The 20010-nt window shown below is 51.6% G+C and overlaps 1 protein-coding gene across 1 annotated transcript; it reads left to right on the top strand.

The window, feature by feature from the left end:
• The first annotated feature begins 674 nt into the window (after positions 1-674).
• Positions 675-9222, top strand: LOC142428710 (olfactory receptor 226-like). The gene is made up of 2 exons (XM_075533494.1): positions 675-682; positions 8277-9222. The coding sequence occupies exons 1-2, from the start codon at positions 675-677 to the stop codon at positions 9220-9222; spliced, it is 954 nt and encodes a 317-aa protein (XP_075389609.1).
• Positions 9223-20010: the final 10788 nt, after the last annotated feature.

Here is a 20010-nt window from a genome sequence, read left to right as displayed (position 1 = left end):
GTTGTCCCCTGTAGGTCTATGGGTCAGTAAGGGATGTTATGTCTCATAGTGGGGCCAGCCATATGGTCTTCTCTGAGGATTGGCTGCTCTGAGGGGGAATATCGTCCTCAAGGATTGGTGTGCCAGGATGTGCTCCACTCTCTCTTCCTCCCCCTCCACTTGCTCCCATGTGCTCTGATCAGACATGTCCCTCTCCCTGAGCTGCAGCTTCAGTGCTGTCATCTGAAGTAAATTCTTCTGGGGAGAGGGGCGGCTCTTAATGTAGTTGGGATTGGGGCCAGCCCCTCAGACCTCTCCACTGGTCCCTCCTTCATGCCGGCATGTTGCATTCGACATTCCTATTTCAAGAAGTTAGAAAAATGAATTTCATGAACTCAAACTGTGCAAAGGGAAAGACATGATAAAGATAAAAGCATAAATCCATTAAACAGGAAGATATCAGTATCTCTGGGTAGATTTGAACCGCCAACCTTTTGGTCAGGAGTCATGCCCTTAACAATTTGTGCCATCCAGTCCCCTAATCAAAACTCCAAAAGCCTTTCTCGTTTTATTTTGAGATTAACAAGCACATGAAAACTTGAGAGAATTAGAATTGTCCAAACATTGAAGAAAAATCTGGAGGACTCACACTGACTGATGCCCAAACTTATCTTAAAACTACAACAATCAGGACAATGTGGCAGTGGTACCAAACTAAGTAAATATATCAATGGAGATCAGAAAGAACCATATACAGATACGAACAACATATATATGAACTGATTTTTGTCAAAGACACAAAGGCAATTCAGTCGAGGGAGGGTAGTCTGCTCAACAAATGATGCTGAACAACTGACGTCTGTCTGTCTGCAAAGGGAAAAGAAAAGGACTTGTATCATTTCCTCATGCCATGTGAAAAAATTAACTGAAAATAGATCACCAACCTAAATATAAAGCTATGATACTTTTAGACGGAACCATGGGAGACATTCTGTGTGATGTTGAATTAAGCAAGTTGTTCCCAGATGCAGCACCCAAAATGTCCATAAAGAAACATAAAGAACTAGCGGATAGGTGGGCTTCATCACAGGTCAGACTTTTCCAAAGATACTGTCAAAGCAACAGACATGCTAAGGACTGGTGGGGAATTATTTGCAAACCAGCTGTCTGCCAGGGGGCTTATGTCCAGCAGGCCCACGAGTGCAGGAGCCAAAAAACAAGGATGCGCTCCATCACCAGGCACGTGGATGCTGTTTTGTTGTTTTCAAGTATTGTCGACTCAGTTTCAATTCACATCTACAACATGTGCAACCAAACAAAATGCTGCCCGGCCGGCCCTGTCATCACAGTTGCTGTCGTGTGAGCCCGCGGCGGCAGCCAACGTGATGATGCATTAATATGCAGTAGTTGAGCGTCTTCCTCGACCACTGACCCTCCACTCCACTTTACCAACATGAAGTCTTTTCCCAGGGACTGGTCTCTCCTTACAACAGGTCCAAAGTACATGAGGCGAATCTTGTGTTGAAGCATTTTAAAATGCAACTTAAAAGCTCAATGCAACACTATAACTCACCTATCAGAATGACTAAAATTAAAAGACTGACTACCCAGCAGTGGGAGGCCATGGCGGAAGTGCAGCTCTCTTACAGTGTGGATCGGAATACAAGAGGGGCAGCTGCTTGGGTGTACAGTTTGAGACTTTCAGAAGTTCAACAGATACCCACCAATAAAGCCTGCTTTTAGAGAGATAGCCAAGAGAAATTAAAGAGCCTGTGTATTAAAAGACTTGTATGTGAGTGCTCGGAATAGCTGAAACTGGAAACCACCCAAATGTCCAACGTCTGACTGGGTGAGCCGACAGATGTTCTCCCAACCACAAGGATGTCTCTCAAAACATGCTGCTGCATAAGCAAAGGCCCTAGAGAGAGTACATTACTTGACTCCACTTACATAAAGTCCTGAAACATAAATACATAAACTAACCTAGTTTGCCAGAGGAAGCGGACCAGAAGCTGCCTGTAGAGATGGGTGGGGGGAGGGGCAGGAGGGAGAGATGGAAAAGTGGCCTAAGAGGACTTCAGGTGGTGATGGGCCCATGGGTCTGTGTGTGTCAACACTGTACACTTTAACTGTATGCAGTAGACTGTGTGTTGATTACGCCCTAGTAAAGCTGTTTTTACACACACCTCACACAGACACACACACACAATCCCACGTCCAGAGCTAGGAGCAATGTGGGAAGAACTCACTACCTTATGACCATGCTGGTTCCCCGCATGAGTACAGCGTTGTTACCATTAGAAAATCAACCACAGGAATTTGCCTCTCTGAATTACTAAGAAAAAAACTGCTGTTACCTTAAGAGATGCACAAAACAATTCTTTTTTTTTTTTTTTTTTTTTGTCAAATGCAACCTCTGTTTATGACCAGCAAACAGGAAGTCTTGGCAAACTAGAAAAAGGAGACTTCCGGAATCTGATAAGGAAAGCAGCCTCTTGCAACTGGTGCCCTAGTTCCCGAAACCACGAGGAGCGCAGGAAGTGTGCGGCAGCACCTCCAGTGCTGACTTTGTGCTCTGCCGTGACTTCCCCCATCCGTAGGCCCGGGCAGGGCCGGGCAGGGCAGGGTGGGCTGGTGAAGGCCCAGGGTTGGGAAGTGAGAACCAGGCTGCTGTCACTCAGACAAGCACGCGGGGGATGAGAGGGTTCCGGACAGATCTACAGAGGATTAAGTTACTAAATCGTCATAGAATCCATCATAAAAGTCATCGGGTTTGTTTGATACAATCAATAAAAGTTAGGGTTGGATATATATATCACCTCAAAACAAAAGCAAAAGACCTCACTACCATCAAGTCAACTCTGACTCAGAGTGATCTTAGAGGACAGAGGGGAACTTCCCCCTTTGGCTTCTAAAACTTTAGATTTTACAGGCACAGCAAGGCTCGTCTTTCTCCTGAGGAGGAATTGGTGGGTTTGAACCATTGATCTGGTGGTTACCAGCTCAATGTGCAGCCCACCTTGCTGCTGGGGCTCCTTTAAACAGAAGCTGATAGCGGTAAACCTATAAAAGTAACAAAGACCCCAATGTCCAGGAGATGATCAAATGAAAGATGTGCAGAAAGAGGCAGCAGCACAGAAGAGGATGAGGAGGCCTGTCCCGGGTCCTTTGGACATGTTGTCAGGAGAGATTAGACCCTGGAGACGGACATCATGCTTGTAATGTGAGAGTCTGTGAAAAAGAGGGAGATGGTCAAGAAAAGGAGTCCACACCATGGCTGCAAAGATGGGCTGATGCTTGTGCCTGTCACAATGAGACTGGTCTTGCAGGGCAGATACACCTTATAGCTCAGCGCCCTCCCCACCCTCCTGGGGGCTCTGCAGTCTCATGGTACAGAGCAGGGCAGCCAGGGGGTCCCCAGGACACGTGCAGACACAGCGCACATGCAGGCACAAGATGCCACCACAAACCTCCCATTTGTAAAACACCTTGAAGCGGCCATGCCTGGGTTGGGCCTGACTAGCATGGGCAGCCAGGGTCTTCCCAGGAGAGGCTGGGGGAGGCAGTGGGTTACAAGATCTGCTGCTGTCGAATCCCACGGAGCCCTCCATGTGCCCATCACAAGGGCCCAGAGGGACCCTGCACTGGAGTTTTCAGACACGAAGCTGGGGGCCTGGGATTCACCCATCTGCTTGTGTAAAATGCAGGCAGTAGCTCCCACTTGAAGACAAGAGTAACGGCCCTGGGAGAAGGACCAGGGCCTCTCGGGGGCTGGATGGGGCAGGAAGGCGCAGGGAGTGGTGGCCACAGACACACAGATGGGACAGGAAGTGAGGGGACAGGACTGAGTTTGTAGCATGGAGGAGGCAGGTCAGGAAAGGTGGGGCTGCCCAGGAGAAGGAAGTGTGAGTCTGCAGGAAGAGAGGTTGCTGTCGGGGAGGCGGGGGGTCCTCCATGAGTGTTGGGGAATCAGGTGCCAAAACCTTAAACAATGCCAACCTCCAGGTGGGAGATTGGACTAGTGAGGCTGAGCTGTCAGCTCTGGGAACATGTCAGAAGCATCAGAAGCACCACGGAGAAAGCTGCAGTGAGCAGGTGTCTGCAGGTGTCAGGCTGCAGGCTTAAAAACCGAGCCCAGCCTGGAATCAGACCCAGGACTGGTACAGTTTCTGAGACTCTAAGCCTTTGCAGGAGCAGACAGCCTCGACTTTCTCTGGAGGATCTCCTGTGTATTTGAACTGCTGACCTGGCAGTTAGCAGTCCAGCCTATAACGACTGTCACAGCAGACCTTCTCTGTGCATTAGTGTCCCCCAAAATGTGTTATGAATCCTGGACCCCCCCTCATCTGTAGTTATAAGCCCATTTTGGGTTCGTTGGTGTGTTCGTGAACAGGATAGGTATGGGGTCTGAAGTCAATCTCTTTGGAAACATAAGAGATTAAACAAGAAAGCAAGAACAGGAGAGGTGGGGGAGCAGGGTCCCATGTCACATGGAGGACCCCCAGGAGCAGAAGCTCAGAGACTGGGCCTCAGTGGAGCCCCCAGAGGGAGCCTGCCCCTAGAGCTGGCACTCGGAAGTTGGACCACTGGCCTCCTGCATGATGAGAAATTGAATGTGTCTGTAAAGCCACCCTAGACAGCTCCAACAGGGTGGGGTCTGACTGACATTCAGGAGGGAGGGATGCTGAGGAAGAACCCAAGGAGGGCCGGCAAACCCCTGGTCACCTTTATAATATGATTTGGGGCAGAGAGCAAAGAACCATCTGCTGCACCCCTAAGGTCACCAGAGGGGCCACCCTCACCCTCACGGCACTGGCCACTGCCCCTCCATGCATGGGTGGAGTCCCTTGCTGTGCACAAACATTAGGGTACACAGATGTTGGCTCATGTCCAGGTGAAACCCCCTCCACCTACCCTGGGGCACTGGCCCTCACTTCTTCCTACTTTCCCTGACCTCTGCCAGCAGCCAGCGGGGCTACCTGGACACTGTGTGGGACCTGGCCAGGCCAAAGAGCTGCAGAATCTAGCAGGGGATTGCCCAGAACCTGGGGGAACAGAAAGAGACCTGGTCCCAGCCTGCTCAGCCCCACAGTCACAGGCCCACCAGGTGCACATGCTCAATGCCATGTGGACAGCAGGAGGGGTGGGTGGTGAGCAGGCTTCCACTTGGCTTCTCATCAGGCCTGGTCCCTGGGGAGGCCAGTCCCTGGGTGAGGTGGTGAGAGGCAGGGGTGAGGTGGCAGACAGGCACTGCCCTGTAGGCTGCCTTCTCCCCCATCCTCCCAGGTCTCAGGGTGGAAGGAGCCCCTCCCTCCCTCCCCTTCCTTGGGGGAGCTTTGCCAGCACCAGATTTCCTCCAGAGTCCTTATAACATGAAGTGGGGACAGCCAGGACCCAAAAGGGCTGCCCACCCCCTGCCACACTTGTCCTCTACAAACAAACGCTGGGGGTACAGGGGCCCCTGTTGTCCTGGGCTGACTGGAGCCCTGGGCTTAGAGGGCACTTTCTCCAAACAACTTTCCCCTCGTGGGGGCAGCAGCCAAGGAGAAGCTGCCTGTCCCTGGTCCCTCTCACAGGTGTGACTGTGCGCAGCAGGTGTGCTGCACTTTGCAGTTTCCCAGCTTTGTCTTTGCTGGGTCAGACCTGGAAACGCACAGTCCTGAGGCCCTGGTCCAGGGAACTGTAGAGATGTAGGGCCAGCTGCTTCACCTGTGTTGAGTCACCTCCTCCCCATCCCCAGCAGGAGCTCAAGGACCAGGTAACCAAGTGTTCACTCAGTCCACACTGGGCACTCCATCCTTGGGTGCTCACCAGTGGCCCTCTTCAGCCCACATTCACTCATGTCCAGGTGAGGAGACAGGGGTGGGTCTGAACACTGCAGACAGACTGGGACTCAGACCCAGATCCACCCTGCATGCCCACCATCGCTCTACAGAAGTGAGAACTGAGAAGGGTGTGTGCCTGTGTGCGGTTCCGTGCACCTGTATGTGCCTATGTGAATACCTCTGTGTGTCTGTAGGTGCGCCCGTGTGTGTACCTAATCATGCTGATGAATGAGCCTTGATCATGCTTATGATCAAGCACAATCGTGCTTATGAATGTGGACCTATAACTACCTGTGTGTGCACCTTGTGTACACCTGTGTGTGCCTGTGCCTTGTATGTGCCATTGCATGTGCTGTGTCTGTGCGTGGACCTGGTGAACTTCAGGTGGAGAATGCCTGTGTCCTGGTGCTACTCACAGCACCTGAGCATGCCTGTGTGTGTGTGTACCTGTGTGTGAGCCTGTCTGCATCTGTGGGTGCACCTGTCCACATAGTTGTCTGGGAGTCCTGAGGTGGGCATGTTGGTGTCTATGTTGAGAGGCATGTGGGGGTCCCCTACTGGCTCCTGTTCCTACCCACTGGCTTGGGAGCAGGTGGGACTGAGAGTCTGCCTGGCAGACAGGGCATGTGTGTGTATGCATGTGTATGTATGTGTGTGTGCATGTACGTGTGTGGATGTATGTGACACAGCCAGGACTGTGGAGCAGGCATGTCTCCACATCTTTCTAAAAGGTGGTCAGCACTGTGCACTCAGCCTCTGCATGTGTCTCGGCCAGGGTCTGCCTGTCACACACCTGGACTGGTTCCAGCGTGGCCATGTCTGGTGGGCCGTGTCTTCCATGCTGGGGGCTGGGCCTGTGGAGGAATTCCAGTTTGGGGAGTAGTGTGTGTGTACTGAGTGTGGCTGTGGGCACCTTGTGACACAGTGACAGTAGGGCTTCCCTCACCTAGAGCCCCAGGTCCCAGTGCTGGGGGTGAGAGTGAGAGGTGCAGGAACGCCGCGCCAGGAGTTGGCAGAGGGGCTAGAGCTCCAGGTGGGTGCAGACCCAGAGATGGCAATGTCAGGGGCCAGTGTCCCAGGCATCCATCCAGACGACTCCTGACGGGACTCCTCCTGCTGCAGGCTGCCATCTATGGGCCACCTGCCATCCTAGAGGGGGCAGGGACGCCCGGACGCCTGCCTTGGCCTTTCCGGTCAGCCCAGTGCTATAGCAGGTACGGAGCTTGCCCTTCCACCCCTGACACACACAAGCCCCAGGTGTGTGTGTCCTGGCTGTTCTCCAAGTCCTGGGGATGTCCCCCAGTGATGCAGAGGGTCCTGACCAAGGGCACCCAGCACCCAGGCAGGGCAGATTCAAACCCATGCCCTAAGCCATGCACCGGTCTAGGCTCTGATCCACATCCCCAAGCTGTGGGCTATGATGTAAAGGGCAGGCCAGGGACAAGGGAGCATGGCAGAGGGTGTGAAGGTCTAGAGATCACGAAGGTCTGGCAGCTGCTAGAGAACTGGGGGCCGAATGTTGAGCCCAGGCCAGAGTGTCCCCCAGAGATGCCCACTCATGTATACTGCACCACCACCACCACCACCCACCCACCCAGCAGTACTCCAAGTCACCCTCCTCACGTGGATGGAAGGGATCCTATCCTCCGGACTCTAGCACACACAGAGGTCAGCAGGTGACACCCCCCCACCCCCCCATACACAGAGGATATGTTTTACTCTAAAACAGCATGGGAACAAAGCAGCATGATCAACGGCACTAGCCATACTCTGGGGGTCAGGAGTGGCCAAGGGCCTGGGGAGCCGTCCTGGGCACATGAAGGCAGCTGCCCTGTGGGTTGGGAGTGGGGTGGACTGGCATCTCCTCCTGGGTCTGCAGTTGGCAGGCTGGGTGCAGTGAGGCCATCGGAGGGGTGAAGCCAGATGGCAATCAGCAGCTGGAGGCCTGGCTGGGAGGATGGGGAGTGGCCGGCCACTGGGAGCTGGAATTCTCCTCAGAAACATAGTCATCTTTGGCCCAGATTTGGTCTTGAGGTGAATTCTGCAGTGGGCCAACCACCCTTCAGGAACAGATGAGAGGATTAAGCCCCAGAATGGAGGGGTGACATTCCCCCCCCCTCCCAGACACCCACAAAGATGGCGACAGCACTGTACAGGCTCTGCCCAGAGTCTCATCCGGCCTCTCCCCATTCTGGCTCCACTGGGCTACCGTCCTGTACTTTCCATGGACACCAACTGTGGCCTTGTCCCCTCTCTCTCCACTGAACTATGGGAACCCTCCTGGGGGGTGGGCGGCACTGGCCTGGGAGGGGGGCTGCTGGTGCCGGGGTTCAGGCTGGTCCTCAGGGCAGCTGAAGTTCTCTGCAGAAGCTCTGAGGCCCTCTCCTCTCTCCATACAGGGTGCCCATACACCTGGACTGGGTGGATGCTGCCGGCCCTCTCGGCCTGACCAGACAATGCCATGTCTCTGAGGGACAATGGCTCAGAGGTGACCGAGTTTGTCCTGCTGGGCTTTGTGGGCTCGAGGGGGCTCCAGCTGGGCCTGATGGCGCTGTTCCTGCTGGCCTACATGCTGACCGTCACGGAGAACGTGGTCATTGTGGCTGTGATCCGCACCGGCCCCCTGCTGCACAAGCCCATGTACCTGTTCCTCAGCCACCTGTCCTTCCTGGAGGCCTGGTACATCTCTGTTACCGTTCCCAAGATGCTGCTCAGCCTGGCTGCGCCCGTGTACAGGCACATCTCCTTCGCTGGCTGCATGACCCAGCTCTACTTCTTCCTGGCACTGGCCTGCACCGAGTGTGTGCTGCTCTCCGTCATGGCCTACGACCGCTATGTGGCCATCTGCAGCCCACTGCGCTACCCCACCATCATGCGCCCCAGCTTCTGTAGCCTGCTGGCCGCCAGCTCCTGGCTCTCGGGCTTCAGCATCTCCATCGGGAAGGTCTTCTTCATCTCCCGCCTGGGCTACTGCGGGCCCAACACCATGAACCACTTCTTCTGTGATGTGTCCCCGCTGCTCAACCTCGCCTGCTCGGACATGTCAGTGGCAGAACTCGTGGACTTCCTGCTGGCCCTGCTCATCCTACTGGGACCACTGGCTCTCACCATGTCCTCCTACGCGGCCATCCTCAGCACGGTGCTGCGCATCTCGTCCTCCAGCGGCCGCCAGAAGGCCTTCTCCACCTGTGCCTCCCACCTGGCTGTGGTCGCCATCTTCTACTCGGCCTCGCTCTTCATCTACGCCCGGCCTCGGGCCCTCTACGCCTCCGAATACAACAAGCTGGTATCCGTGGTCTACACGGTACTCACGCCCCTCATCAACCCCATCATCTACTGCCTGCGCAACCAGGAGGTCAAGGGTGCACTGCGCAGGCTGGCACAGAAGGCAGGCCAGGCTCTGCGGGCCTACTCATAGGGGCTGCCCCGCACCCACTCTCACTGGGCGGCCTGGCTGGGTGGGGAAGGGGAGGGGAGGGAGCAGCACGTAGTCCAGGCAAGAGCCCTGACTGCCCAGGAGGGTTCAGATGAAGGAGCAGTAACCTGGTGGTTTAGGGGAGGTCAAGAAGCCAAGGAGATGATCCAGGCTGTGGCTGCATGTGGCCTGAGAGGTGGGGAGCACTGGGAAACATCCCTCTCCCCTAGGTGGAGAGCCACACGGAGGGCAGGTTTGAGGCATGGGCACTGGCCTCCCCCCGTGTGGAGGCCCTGTAGGTCCTTCAGCACTTGGGCCTGGGCTGAGGTGAGGGAGAGGGGGATGCTCGAGCTGAGGCTCCCGCCCTGCGGCAGGGGCAGCTCAGAGGGTAGGGGGTGCCGGTACAGTTTGGCAGGGCTCAGAGAGGCTCTGGGAAAGACGCGTGAAGGGCACAGAGCGGGCGGGGCGGCAAGGAGGACCTGAAGTGTCCCCGGGTTTGGAGCAGCTGAGTCAGGCGTCACCTGGGGAGAGAGGAAGGGAGCCCATTTGGAAAGCCGCTGACAATGGGGAAAGGGTTAGTTTGGTTTGGTTTGTTTTCCTAATCCCCCTCCCACCGATCTCCCTCTCGGCCCATTAGCCCCTGCTGGACTTGGCCTGCAAAGGGACACGGGCCAGGGCAGCGTTCTCAAGGCGGTGTGGTGGCCAGGCCAGCCACGGCGACTCTTCCGAATGCGATCCTGTGGTGCAGGCTGGGGTCTCCGCGGCCAACTTCCCCTCGGGCTGTTGCAGTCAGTGCTGCTGAGCGCTGGGGTCAGGTGGCAATTCTCCGTTGGGCTCTCAGAGGACTCGCCAACACGCTGCGCCACTTCACCCTGGCCCTGACTCACAGCGACCCCACAGGACAGGGGAGGGCTGCCCTGTGCGTTTCCCAGACTGCCAACTGATTGCGGGAATAGAAGCCCCACCTTTCTCCCGGGGAGCAGTTGTGGCTTCCAACTGCCGCCCTTGTGGCTTGATTCTGAGAACAGTCATCGTGTGAATGTGAACTTATATTTCACTGTGGTTTTGATTTGCATTTCCCTGATGTTCACTAACAGTCCATCTTCCCATATGGTTACTGGCCATGTGCGCAAGGGTTTATTCACGCCTTCTCTTATTTTTCAATTGGGTTGTTAGTCTTTTTGCTGTGACATTGTAAGAGTCATTTCAGCAGTCTGGATATTAAGCTTTTATCTTGTTTTCACAGACTTTGGAAAACATGTTTCCAAATAGCTACACCTCTGGTCCACTGTGAAGATGAGGGCACTGCACAGGAGAAATAGACTAGCCCAACTCTGCCCTGCAGCTGTCTGAGCAGTCAATGGAAGGACCGACCCACCCAGCACCCACCCAAGGATGCTCACTGGGCCAACCCACCCAGCACCCACCCAGGGATGCTCATTGAGCGGTCAAGGGAGGGGCCGACCCACCAGCACCCACCCAGGGATGCTCACTGAGCAAACCCACCCAGGGATGCTCATTGAGTACTCAAGGGAGGGGCGGACCCACCCAGCTCCCACCCAGGGATGTTCACTGGGTCAACCCACCCAGAACCCACCCAGGGATGCTCCTACAGTCCTGCTTTTCTTGAGTCCCACAAAGACACAGGACTGTCTCCATTTTCAAAGCCAACAGGAGTTCATCTCCACATCCGTCTCTCCCACTGTTTCAGATTCTCCCTCTGAGCCTGCCTCTCCCACTACTGTACCTACAAAGGCCCTGAATCCACCTTAAATCAGCCAGTGGGGAGCTTCTAGGCTAAGGTGGCCAGCGGCCAGTGAGGTGAGCCAGCACACCTGGGGCTTCATCAAGAGTTGGGCACAGGCGCCCTGATGGAGAATTGGGCACCTTGATAACCCAGAGGCTGCCTGGCACCAGAAGCCAAAAGTGCTGCATCCTGGGAGTAAGGAATAGATTGGAGCCCATGCTAGACCCAAAACAGTCTTCAAGTGAACGAATCTTTCACCTCCTTGAGAAATTTGAAAAATAAAAGCAAACTACATTGATAGCAGATGCAAGAAATTAGTAATGAGCATAATTAAAGGAATAAACAAAATAGCATAGAGAATAAACCACGCAAAATTTCCATTTGTTGGATAATCTCAATTCTGTTGATGGATAGAGGGGGGAGGGTGGCTTCCTCTTGGGGAAACTGCAGACGTTGCTTTTATGGATCCCCACTCCCCCCTCCCCCATAGGGAAGAGTGCACCCTGTACTAATCCTGCCTGGTCAACCGGGTCTTGTCAGCCTGTGCTGACTCGACTTCTTCCTCTTGCATGTGATGATTCAGCAGTTCCCGCAGGTCAGTGGTCTTGCTGCCCAGGGCGGGTTCAAGTGAAGGATGAGTGACCTGGTGGTGAAAGGGAGGTCAAGAAGCCACGGAGATATTCGAGGCCTTGGCTGTATTCAGCTTGGAGAGTGGGGAGCCACAGGTTTGAGGAGGTGGGCGCTGCCCTCCGTGTGGAGGCCCCATTGGTCCTTCAGCCCTTGGGCCTGGGGCTCCAGAGAAAAAACGAGGCTCAGTCAGGAAGCTACCTGGACTTCAGATTGCGTCTTCTTGGGGTGTTCAGCAAACTACATAGGCTACATCAGAAGGGTCTGAGTCAGAAACCCACTGAGTGAACTGGCCTTAAATGCAGCTGCTGCTAATGAAAAGAGCTGATAAACTCCTTATGACTGAAAGCTGTAATGCCCTTGTGAGAGAAGAAGGGGAAGGCTGCCACACCATGGCCGCGTGGAGTTAGAAGTCACTGGACTTGGCTTTGAGGTTGCCCAATAATAGGCAACTCAAAACTACCATAAATTTGCCACTTTCCTATTTTCTTAACCTTTGGAGACATGTCTTAGTTGCACAGACATGGCTCTGCCGTCATGAATAAATGTTACTGAGCCTTGTGTCCTGTGTCCAACATTCATTGTTTTCTTAAAAATAACCAGCCACTTAAGTTTTTTAACATGTATAAGAGAACATCCCATGTATTTTAGTCTAAAACAATTTCCCCTCTATAAGTATCCCCTTTTCTCAATGTTATTTTAACTACTATATCACTGGCTAATTTAATGATAATGTTGTTAGATGTATCAAATGCTCTTATGACTTTTATTATCTCTCAAGAAGCTGATAAGGCTGGCACTAAAGTGGGACAGGGATGCACATGACCCTTAAATATACAAATGGTTTTGAGCTCCTACTTTAGAATGACCACTTTTTATTACATCACCCTGCTCAATATTTACTCTCATGAAGGGATCACTGAAAACGTAGGTTTTATAGCGAAGTGTAGTGAAGAAGCCAGCCGGTGCCTGGCTATCAGAAATTATAGTGTCTGGGGTCTTAAAAGTATATCAGCACAAACAGCCATCTATGTTAGGTGTCAGCTAAGCCCACATGGGAGAAGCATGCTAGCCTGTGTTATCCAAAGATTGCAAATAATCAAATCCAAAATCAGAGGTGGGAATTGTATCAGTACTTCCATTCTGAGCAGCTAGTTTGTAGCTGGCTACGGATTACAGCCCAACATCCATTTGCAGAGTCACCACAGGGATTAAGTAAGCCTCCTTGAATCCCCTCAGACCAATGGGATGTGCACACCCATCCCCTCAGCCACAGTGTATCAGAAAGTGGACTAATGCACATAGGTTAAATGTTAACCTCTTATCATTTGTTTTCCCTTTTGATCCATTTCTAATTTGATCTCGTTTGCATTATTTTCTGCTCTCTTTTGGATTGAGGCTTTTCTGTGTTTTATTTTGTTATTGCTGTTGGAGTTTTTGCATGATTTTCTTCATGTGTAATCCAGGTATGTTAGGCTGGGTAGACTAGAGAAACAAATTCATAGACAAGCATATGTGTATAAGATAGAGCTTTATATACAAGAGCAATTGAATATTGAGAAAACATCCCAGCCAGTCCAATTCAAGTCCATAAGTCCAATATTAGCCCATATGTCCGATACCAATCTATAAAACCCTCTTCCAACTCACGAAACACATGCAATGACACCGAATTCAGGAAGATCACAGGCCAGTGGGTGAGAAGTCTTGTGATCCAGTGGCATTGTAAGCATCTCAGCACTGGCAGGGGTCTCCACGTGACTCCTCCAGCTCAGGGCAGTAGGATAGTTCCATGTGTCTTGTCAGCTGCTAGGTTTCTCAGAGAGTGAGCCGAGAGAGAGTGTTTTCCACCTCCAAGGAGGAAATACAGGAATTCCCAGCATCCTTAGGGGAAGGCCATGCCCACACAGAGGCCTCATTGGCTACGATCTGATTGACACATAACCTCCACCCCTTCACTCCTAATCCTCTCAAATTGACAACAGATTATATAACGACCACACCAGGATACGTGAATCTATAAAAGGAGTAACTTGGGGTTTTGGAAGGGGAGGTTGAGGAGAAATGGGGAGCTAATAACCATGAGTCCAAAAATGAATAGGATGTTCTAAATTTGTGGTAATGATTGCACAACTCTTTTTAATATATTCAAACCATTGAAGTGTATGGTATGTGAATTGCCTGTCAATAAAACTGTTTAAAATGTTCTCATTCGCTCAAAGAATTGTTCAAATTGATGTGTCTGGTGATGCTGATGAACTGAAGAAAGAGAAAGAGCACACAATACCAGAAGCAAAAAAGGACATCATTTTTTAAATCAGTTATTATGAATAATTATATAACAATAACTAGGAATGCAGGTGAAGTCAAAACCCTAGAAACCCACAATCTGCTGAAGTGAACCAAGAAGAAAGAGAAAACTTAACTTTTAACTTAAAACTTAACTATAAAGATTAAATGAACATGTAATTTAGATATACCAACAAAAAATTTCACTAGCAAATTCTACCAAATGGCTAAGGAAGCAAATGACTCCAATTTTTCATAAAACTCCTCCAGAGAATAAAAGAAGAAACACCCCACGATGTGTTTTATGAGGCACAGGCATTCATAACGAATCCCAAGAAGCACAGCTAAAAATCTGGAAAGAGGCTGATATCACTCGTAAGCAGAGATACAAACTCTTGAGTAAAATACTAGCCAAATAAATCTAGCAATACATTTAAAAGATAATAATAGATCAAGACTTGTTCAGTGCTTATAGCAACCCCATGTGACTTAAGTGTAGTTTATTCTGGCAACAAAATTCCGTTTCCCAGGTCACCAAAATTCCCTACAGGAAAAGATGAATTTAACCAGAATAAAATTACAACTGTCTGTACATCCAAATTCACCGATAAGAGACTAAGGATGCCGCCACCATGTTGGCAAGGGTATTTACAACCCACCCAAAGCACAAGGCATGTGCTTCTAAATGTATATGAATACATGAAGGGCTTGCACATTCCAGTGAGAGCATCCAAAGAGAAATGTAGAGCCTTAAATTGAGTAGGCAATTCATCAGCGACAGTGTCCGAAGGCCAATGAAAGTTGTTGTGCGCCAGCAGGGATGGCAGATGAGTGAAAAGCATGGTGAGAGGACGTCGCCTGCGGAACAAAGGCAGATGACACCAAATGCTGGCTGAGTGCTCCAGTCCCTGGGGGATGCGGACCACCTGTGCCCGACTGCTCCCCTGAACGTTGGCGGTCCAGACCCAGCCCACAGCACCACAGGAGCATAGGCATGGGAATCTGCCGCCTGACACTGACGGCCTGCAGAACAGCCTCACTCTGACACAAGTGGGTCACCCTGAGCCAGGATCGACCCCACGCCCAACCACAGGGGCATGATGAGGCCTTGTCCCCCTGGACACAGGCGTGCCTATGGTTCAGCGATGCCTCTTGGAGGGCCAACAGAAAGGTTGCCTTCCGCAACAGTTGGGCATGTGGAAGCGCTGAGCTTCCATAACAGCTCAAACCTGTATATGAGAAAATGATGCAGCGCACAGCAAAGGGCGTGAGGCACAGTCGCCACCCCTGCACACAACACTGGTTAACACTGAGGGGAAGACACTGCACACAACACAGCACATCCCCGTGGGTCCATCTGCAAAACTGAGCCCCTCTTCAGGTGACCTCAGCCATCCATGAGGTGCCGGTGCCCCAGGGCTATCCCAGCAAGCTCAGGCCAGTGTGTCACCTCTACAGCCACATCCATGAATTGAAGCCCCACTCACTCAGGCCAAAGCAGTGGTTGAGGGTGATGGTGTGACTGAGTTTGAAAACCTGGTCATCAAGCCATGAACACATGTCATATGGCAATTGCTCATCTCTCCCTGCCCACACCGCTCCCCAGCCTCAGTGGCTGGTGTATCATTGTGTGACTTTCCAACCATTACCTTAGGGCAGAAGAGCAGGCACCAAGACACAGAGAGCCGCGACACAGACTAGGGCAGCAGACTCAAAATATCTCCAAACACCTGCCACTGCTTAGAAGTTGACCATTTGAATATGAATAGCTGTAAGGGGCTTTGAGCATGTATTTTTGTGTCTGCCTGCTGTTACTCAGTATGACTCATGCCAGTTTCTGGCGTAACTTCTTCTGTGGTCTATGACTGAACCGCTAATTGCTGAATTTCTAAAACTGGGATGTTAAGTTCTCTTTTTTGGTTATCAAATTGTATCAGCTTGACCATTTCATGATTGGATTATTTTCTGCTGTGAAATTTTTATGGACAACATGTGTTTTCAGTAATGGAAGTAGGCATGCTGAATCAGGAGAAACAAATTGAGGTGATACGGACTTTGACACGCTTGTGTGGGAGACATAGGATCCAGGTGGTGGGCTGGGACCATTCCCCCGAATTCACGCAGTTATGCAGTTGTCCACCAGGGGGCAACATGTACTACCAATGGAATACATCTTCCCCCAAACCTGGAAAGCTGAAATGTCTGAGTGACTTATGCCCTGTAGGTTACAACAGGGCTGATTTCACTGCACTGTGGTGGGGAAAGGTACTCGACATTATTTCATTCCAAACCGTGTTGGGGTGGCTTTACGATCTAGTGTGTGCTCAGTTTGGGTAAAAGTCTCATGTGCACGCAAAAAGAACGTGCCTTCTGAAGTTGCCAGATATGAAACAGATATGTCTCATCAACTGCTTCCTGTAGTCTACATCAATTTTCCTCTCTGCATTTGTTTCAGAAAATGTTCTTTGAACCTATCTTTCATGTCACTGATTCCTTTCTTGACTGTGTCTTGCCATCTGTTAAACACAAGATTGAAGTTGTCAAGGATTTCATCTTGCTTGGATCCACAATCAGTGCTCGTGGAAGCAGCAGTCAAGAGATCAAATGACACATTGCATTGGGTAAATCTTCTGCACAAGATCTATTTAATGTGTTTAACAGCAAGGATGTTACCTTGAGTACTAAGTTGCGCCTACCCCAAGCCACGGATTTCCAATCACCTCGTAGCATGTGAATGTGGATGTTGAGTAAGGAAGACCAGAGAAAAGTGAATGTGAATGATGTGCTGAAGAAGAACATTGAAAGCTGGTGGGCTGGCTGGCACAGGAAAGGGGCAGCAGGGAAGAGGAAGGCCCTCCACGCGGCGGCCCCGCGGTGTGCCCAAACATGACGACAATTACGCCATGGCGCAGGGCTGGCCATGTTTCCTTCTGTCGTAAACAGGGTCACTATGAGTTGGGACATGCTGGACAGCACATGACAACATGTGTTTTGTGTGGGGTGGGTGGTGCTTCCTGGATTTGGGTGTTTTTACTTTAGTTTTGTTTTCAGTCTTCTTCCAAAATTCTTGATCTTGTCTTTGAATTTCTTGAAAATGTTGTGCAAAACAACGAACACTCCCTGTCTCTGTGTCGATAACAACCTATAGCGGCAACCCGAGGAGACCGAGTAGAACTCCCTCATGGGGCTCCCGGCTGTGGATCTCCACAGAAGCAGATTGCCACGTGCTTCTTCCACAGAACAGCTGGTGGTGCAAACCCCCAATCTTTGGTTCACAGCCAAGCACTTGAGACATGCGCCACCAGTGCTCCCACGGGACACAAACTCACTGCCACTGTGTCAGCTCCAGTCGTGGCCACCCCATAGGACAGAGTAGAACTTCCCCTGTGGGCTTCTGAGGCTGTCAGTCTTCACAGGAGTAAAGAGCATCATCTTCTGTGGGTGGCTGGTGGTTTCAAACTAGTGACCTTGCAATTAAGCAGTCCAACATGTGACCGCTGTGCCATCACTTCTGTACCTGAGTGCTCCCCTCCTGGACCTCCTGCAGGTCTTCCTCTAAGGCATACCTACAGCTGTGTCTCATCTCTTCCAATGTTTGGTTGTTTCCAATTGAGAAACACATCATACTTTTTTTTAGATTATGAGGATTATTAGAAGCTCTGGATCAGGTCATTATCCCCACCATTTTGCCTTTTTCTCTGGCAAGCGGCAGGATGGCGCACTAAGACTTCCACGCCACCAGGATCCTCTCAGAGGCTGAAGTGCTGCCCAGATGGAGCACACCCTAAGAGAGCTGCAGCTCGCCCTCACCCCAAGTAGTTGCCCCTCTGAGCCCCCAGCCCAAAGGCGAGGTAACTAACAAGTGTCTCCTCCATGGCAGGCCTTGAACTCTGATGTCTGTCCTTCCTCCACCCACCTCAGGCCCAGAGTCTGGCTGAAGCTCTGCTCGACTTTCCCTACCTCTGCCCAAGCCAAGCCGGTCGAAGTTGCCAAGGGTTTCATTTTACTTGGACCCACAGCCAACACCCAAGAAAGCACCAGTAAATGAATCAAAAAGAGAATGGAGAGTCTGGGGCAATGACCCCTCTCAGTGTCAAAGCGCATGTCTGTCACTCCTGAAGACCAAGAGGTGCCTGACCCACGCCATGGTATTTTAATTGCCTCATATGCTGGACACTGAGTAACTGCTGCATTTGAATAACGATGTTGGTGAATAATATTGAAACTGCCATGGGCCATCAGAACAACTGCCTCTGTCTTGGCGGAAGAACAGCCAGAAGCCCCCTTGGCAGGAATTGGGCATGACTGTCTCTTATATACTCTGGACATGCTGTCAGAAGGAGCCTGTCCCCGGAGAAGGACCTCGTGCTTCATAAATCAGTCAAACAGGGGTGATCCTGGAGATGATGGGCTCCAGCATAACAACCCTGAGCGACGAGTGTAGCATGGGAAGGGGTTCCTCTGAGAGAAATGAGCTCACTGGGAGCTGGAACTGAGTCAGCAGCACCGAGAGCGATTACCAAACCCAGAAGACACCACTGGTGGATTCGGTAGAAAGAACAAACCCTCCTATTATCAAGCTGACTCCAACCCTGGGCTACCCTACGTAGGTTTTCCATGACTGCAAATAGTTACATGAGCAGGCAGCATCATCTTTTGCCTATGGAGTGGCTGGTGGGTTTGAACAGCCAACCATGACACCAGGGCTCTGTCCTGTGGGCAAACAGTCCCAAACATCAGGGTTAGTGCTGTGGGGTTCCTTGATCTCCAGGGTCTTGGGCCCACAGACTCACAGTTCACCTACACACCGAGGCGGTTGCAGTTGCTGTCACTCGGCGCTCCCAGCTGCTGTGGTGGAGGTTGCATCTGAGTGAGTAACTAAGAGCAGAACCCAGGGCACCTGTTCTCGAGCTCTGAACACTTTATGAGAACTCTGGCTTCAGGTGTCAAGGCGGTCCAGGCCCAGTGCAAGGGTCAGGAGGAGCCAGGCTGGCATGGGTCAGCACTAGAGCAGTGCCGCAGCCAGCCTTGCTTACCAGACCCAGCTGTCTAGTCAACTCTGCTGCCATACCACACATAACGGGTTTCACTTGATGTCTTGAGCTTGGAGATGGCAACAGCCTGCTCCCATCTCCATGGTGCTGGGGTTGGGAGGCGGGAAGGCTGTGCCGAGGACCAAAGTCCAGATTTGGGAGGGTCCTAACCAAGTCCGTGATTTCCCCTGCTTGCTGCCTTACGGCTGTTCTTCTACCCAGCTCCAACCAAGGTTGCGAGCCTCCGTGGGAGCCAGGGTCTGATCTGCAGGGGGGGTTAAATGTAACAGCAGCTGTGTCACACAAAGGTCATGTTTCAAACTGTGAAGTGCTGTGCACAGTTGGTATCTTTAAACGCTGCAACTTTGACATTTCTGTCTCCCAAAATTCAGTTTAGCACCATGGGTTGGGTTGGGGTTGGGTTGGTCAGAGCTGAGACTGCCTGGATTCAAACCCTGCTGTCGTGGGCTAGCTATGACAACATAGTCAATCACAGTCACATGTTGCCTGCATACTTTGGATGGCACTGATTCTGTTTCAGTATCGTTTTCCCATGTGTTCATCAGTGATCATGTGGACTCCTCCTCCTGGAGATGCTGCATGTTAATGGATGGGCTGGTGGATGCAGAATGCGGGAAGAGAAACTGAGGAAGATGTTCCCGTCTCATGGCCAAGGCTAAGGTCCCCTAGGTTTGTAAAAAAATGCACACAAAAATGAAATGAGCATTTTCTTTCTGAAATTAGCTCACAAAAAAGGGTTAGGCCCTGTCTGTTTGATCACATCTGTGTCTACTATTTGTGGCATTTGAGAGCATTGCTGGTACTTGCTCATCCAGGTGGCAAATAAGTAACAGGAGAAACACTCGACTTCGTTCATCCCCAGGAGCAGGGGCACTGGCACCTCCTGTGGTGCCCGCCACCCAGATGGCCTGAATGGAGCCTGCTGGCCAGAGTCAGAGCCTCAGAGGGGCCTCACGGTGGCACCACCCACTGAGTGTACTGGCCTGCAGTCTAACAAGCCCCCTCTTAGATTCATGCCCAAATAAAAGACCTGCCTGTTCCCCTGGAGGCATCAGAGAAGGCCAGTCAGTGTCA

Source organism: Tenrec ecaudatus, chromosome 16, assembly GCF_050624435.1.
Source record: "Tenrec ecaudatus isolate mTenEca1 chromosome 16, mTenEca1.hap1, whole genome shotgun sequence".
NCBI classification, from domain to species: Eukaryota; Metazoa; Chordata; class Mammalia; order Afrosoricida; family Tenrecidae; genus Tenrec; species Tenrec ecaudatus.
Note: the sequence above shows the minus strand (reverse complement) of the source record. Positions and strands in the feature narration are given on the sequence as shown.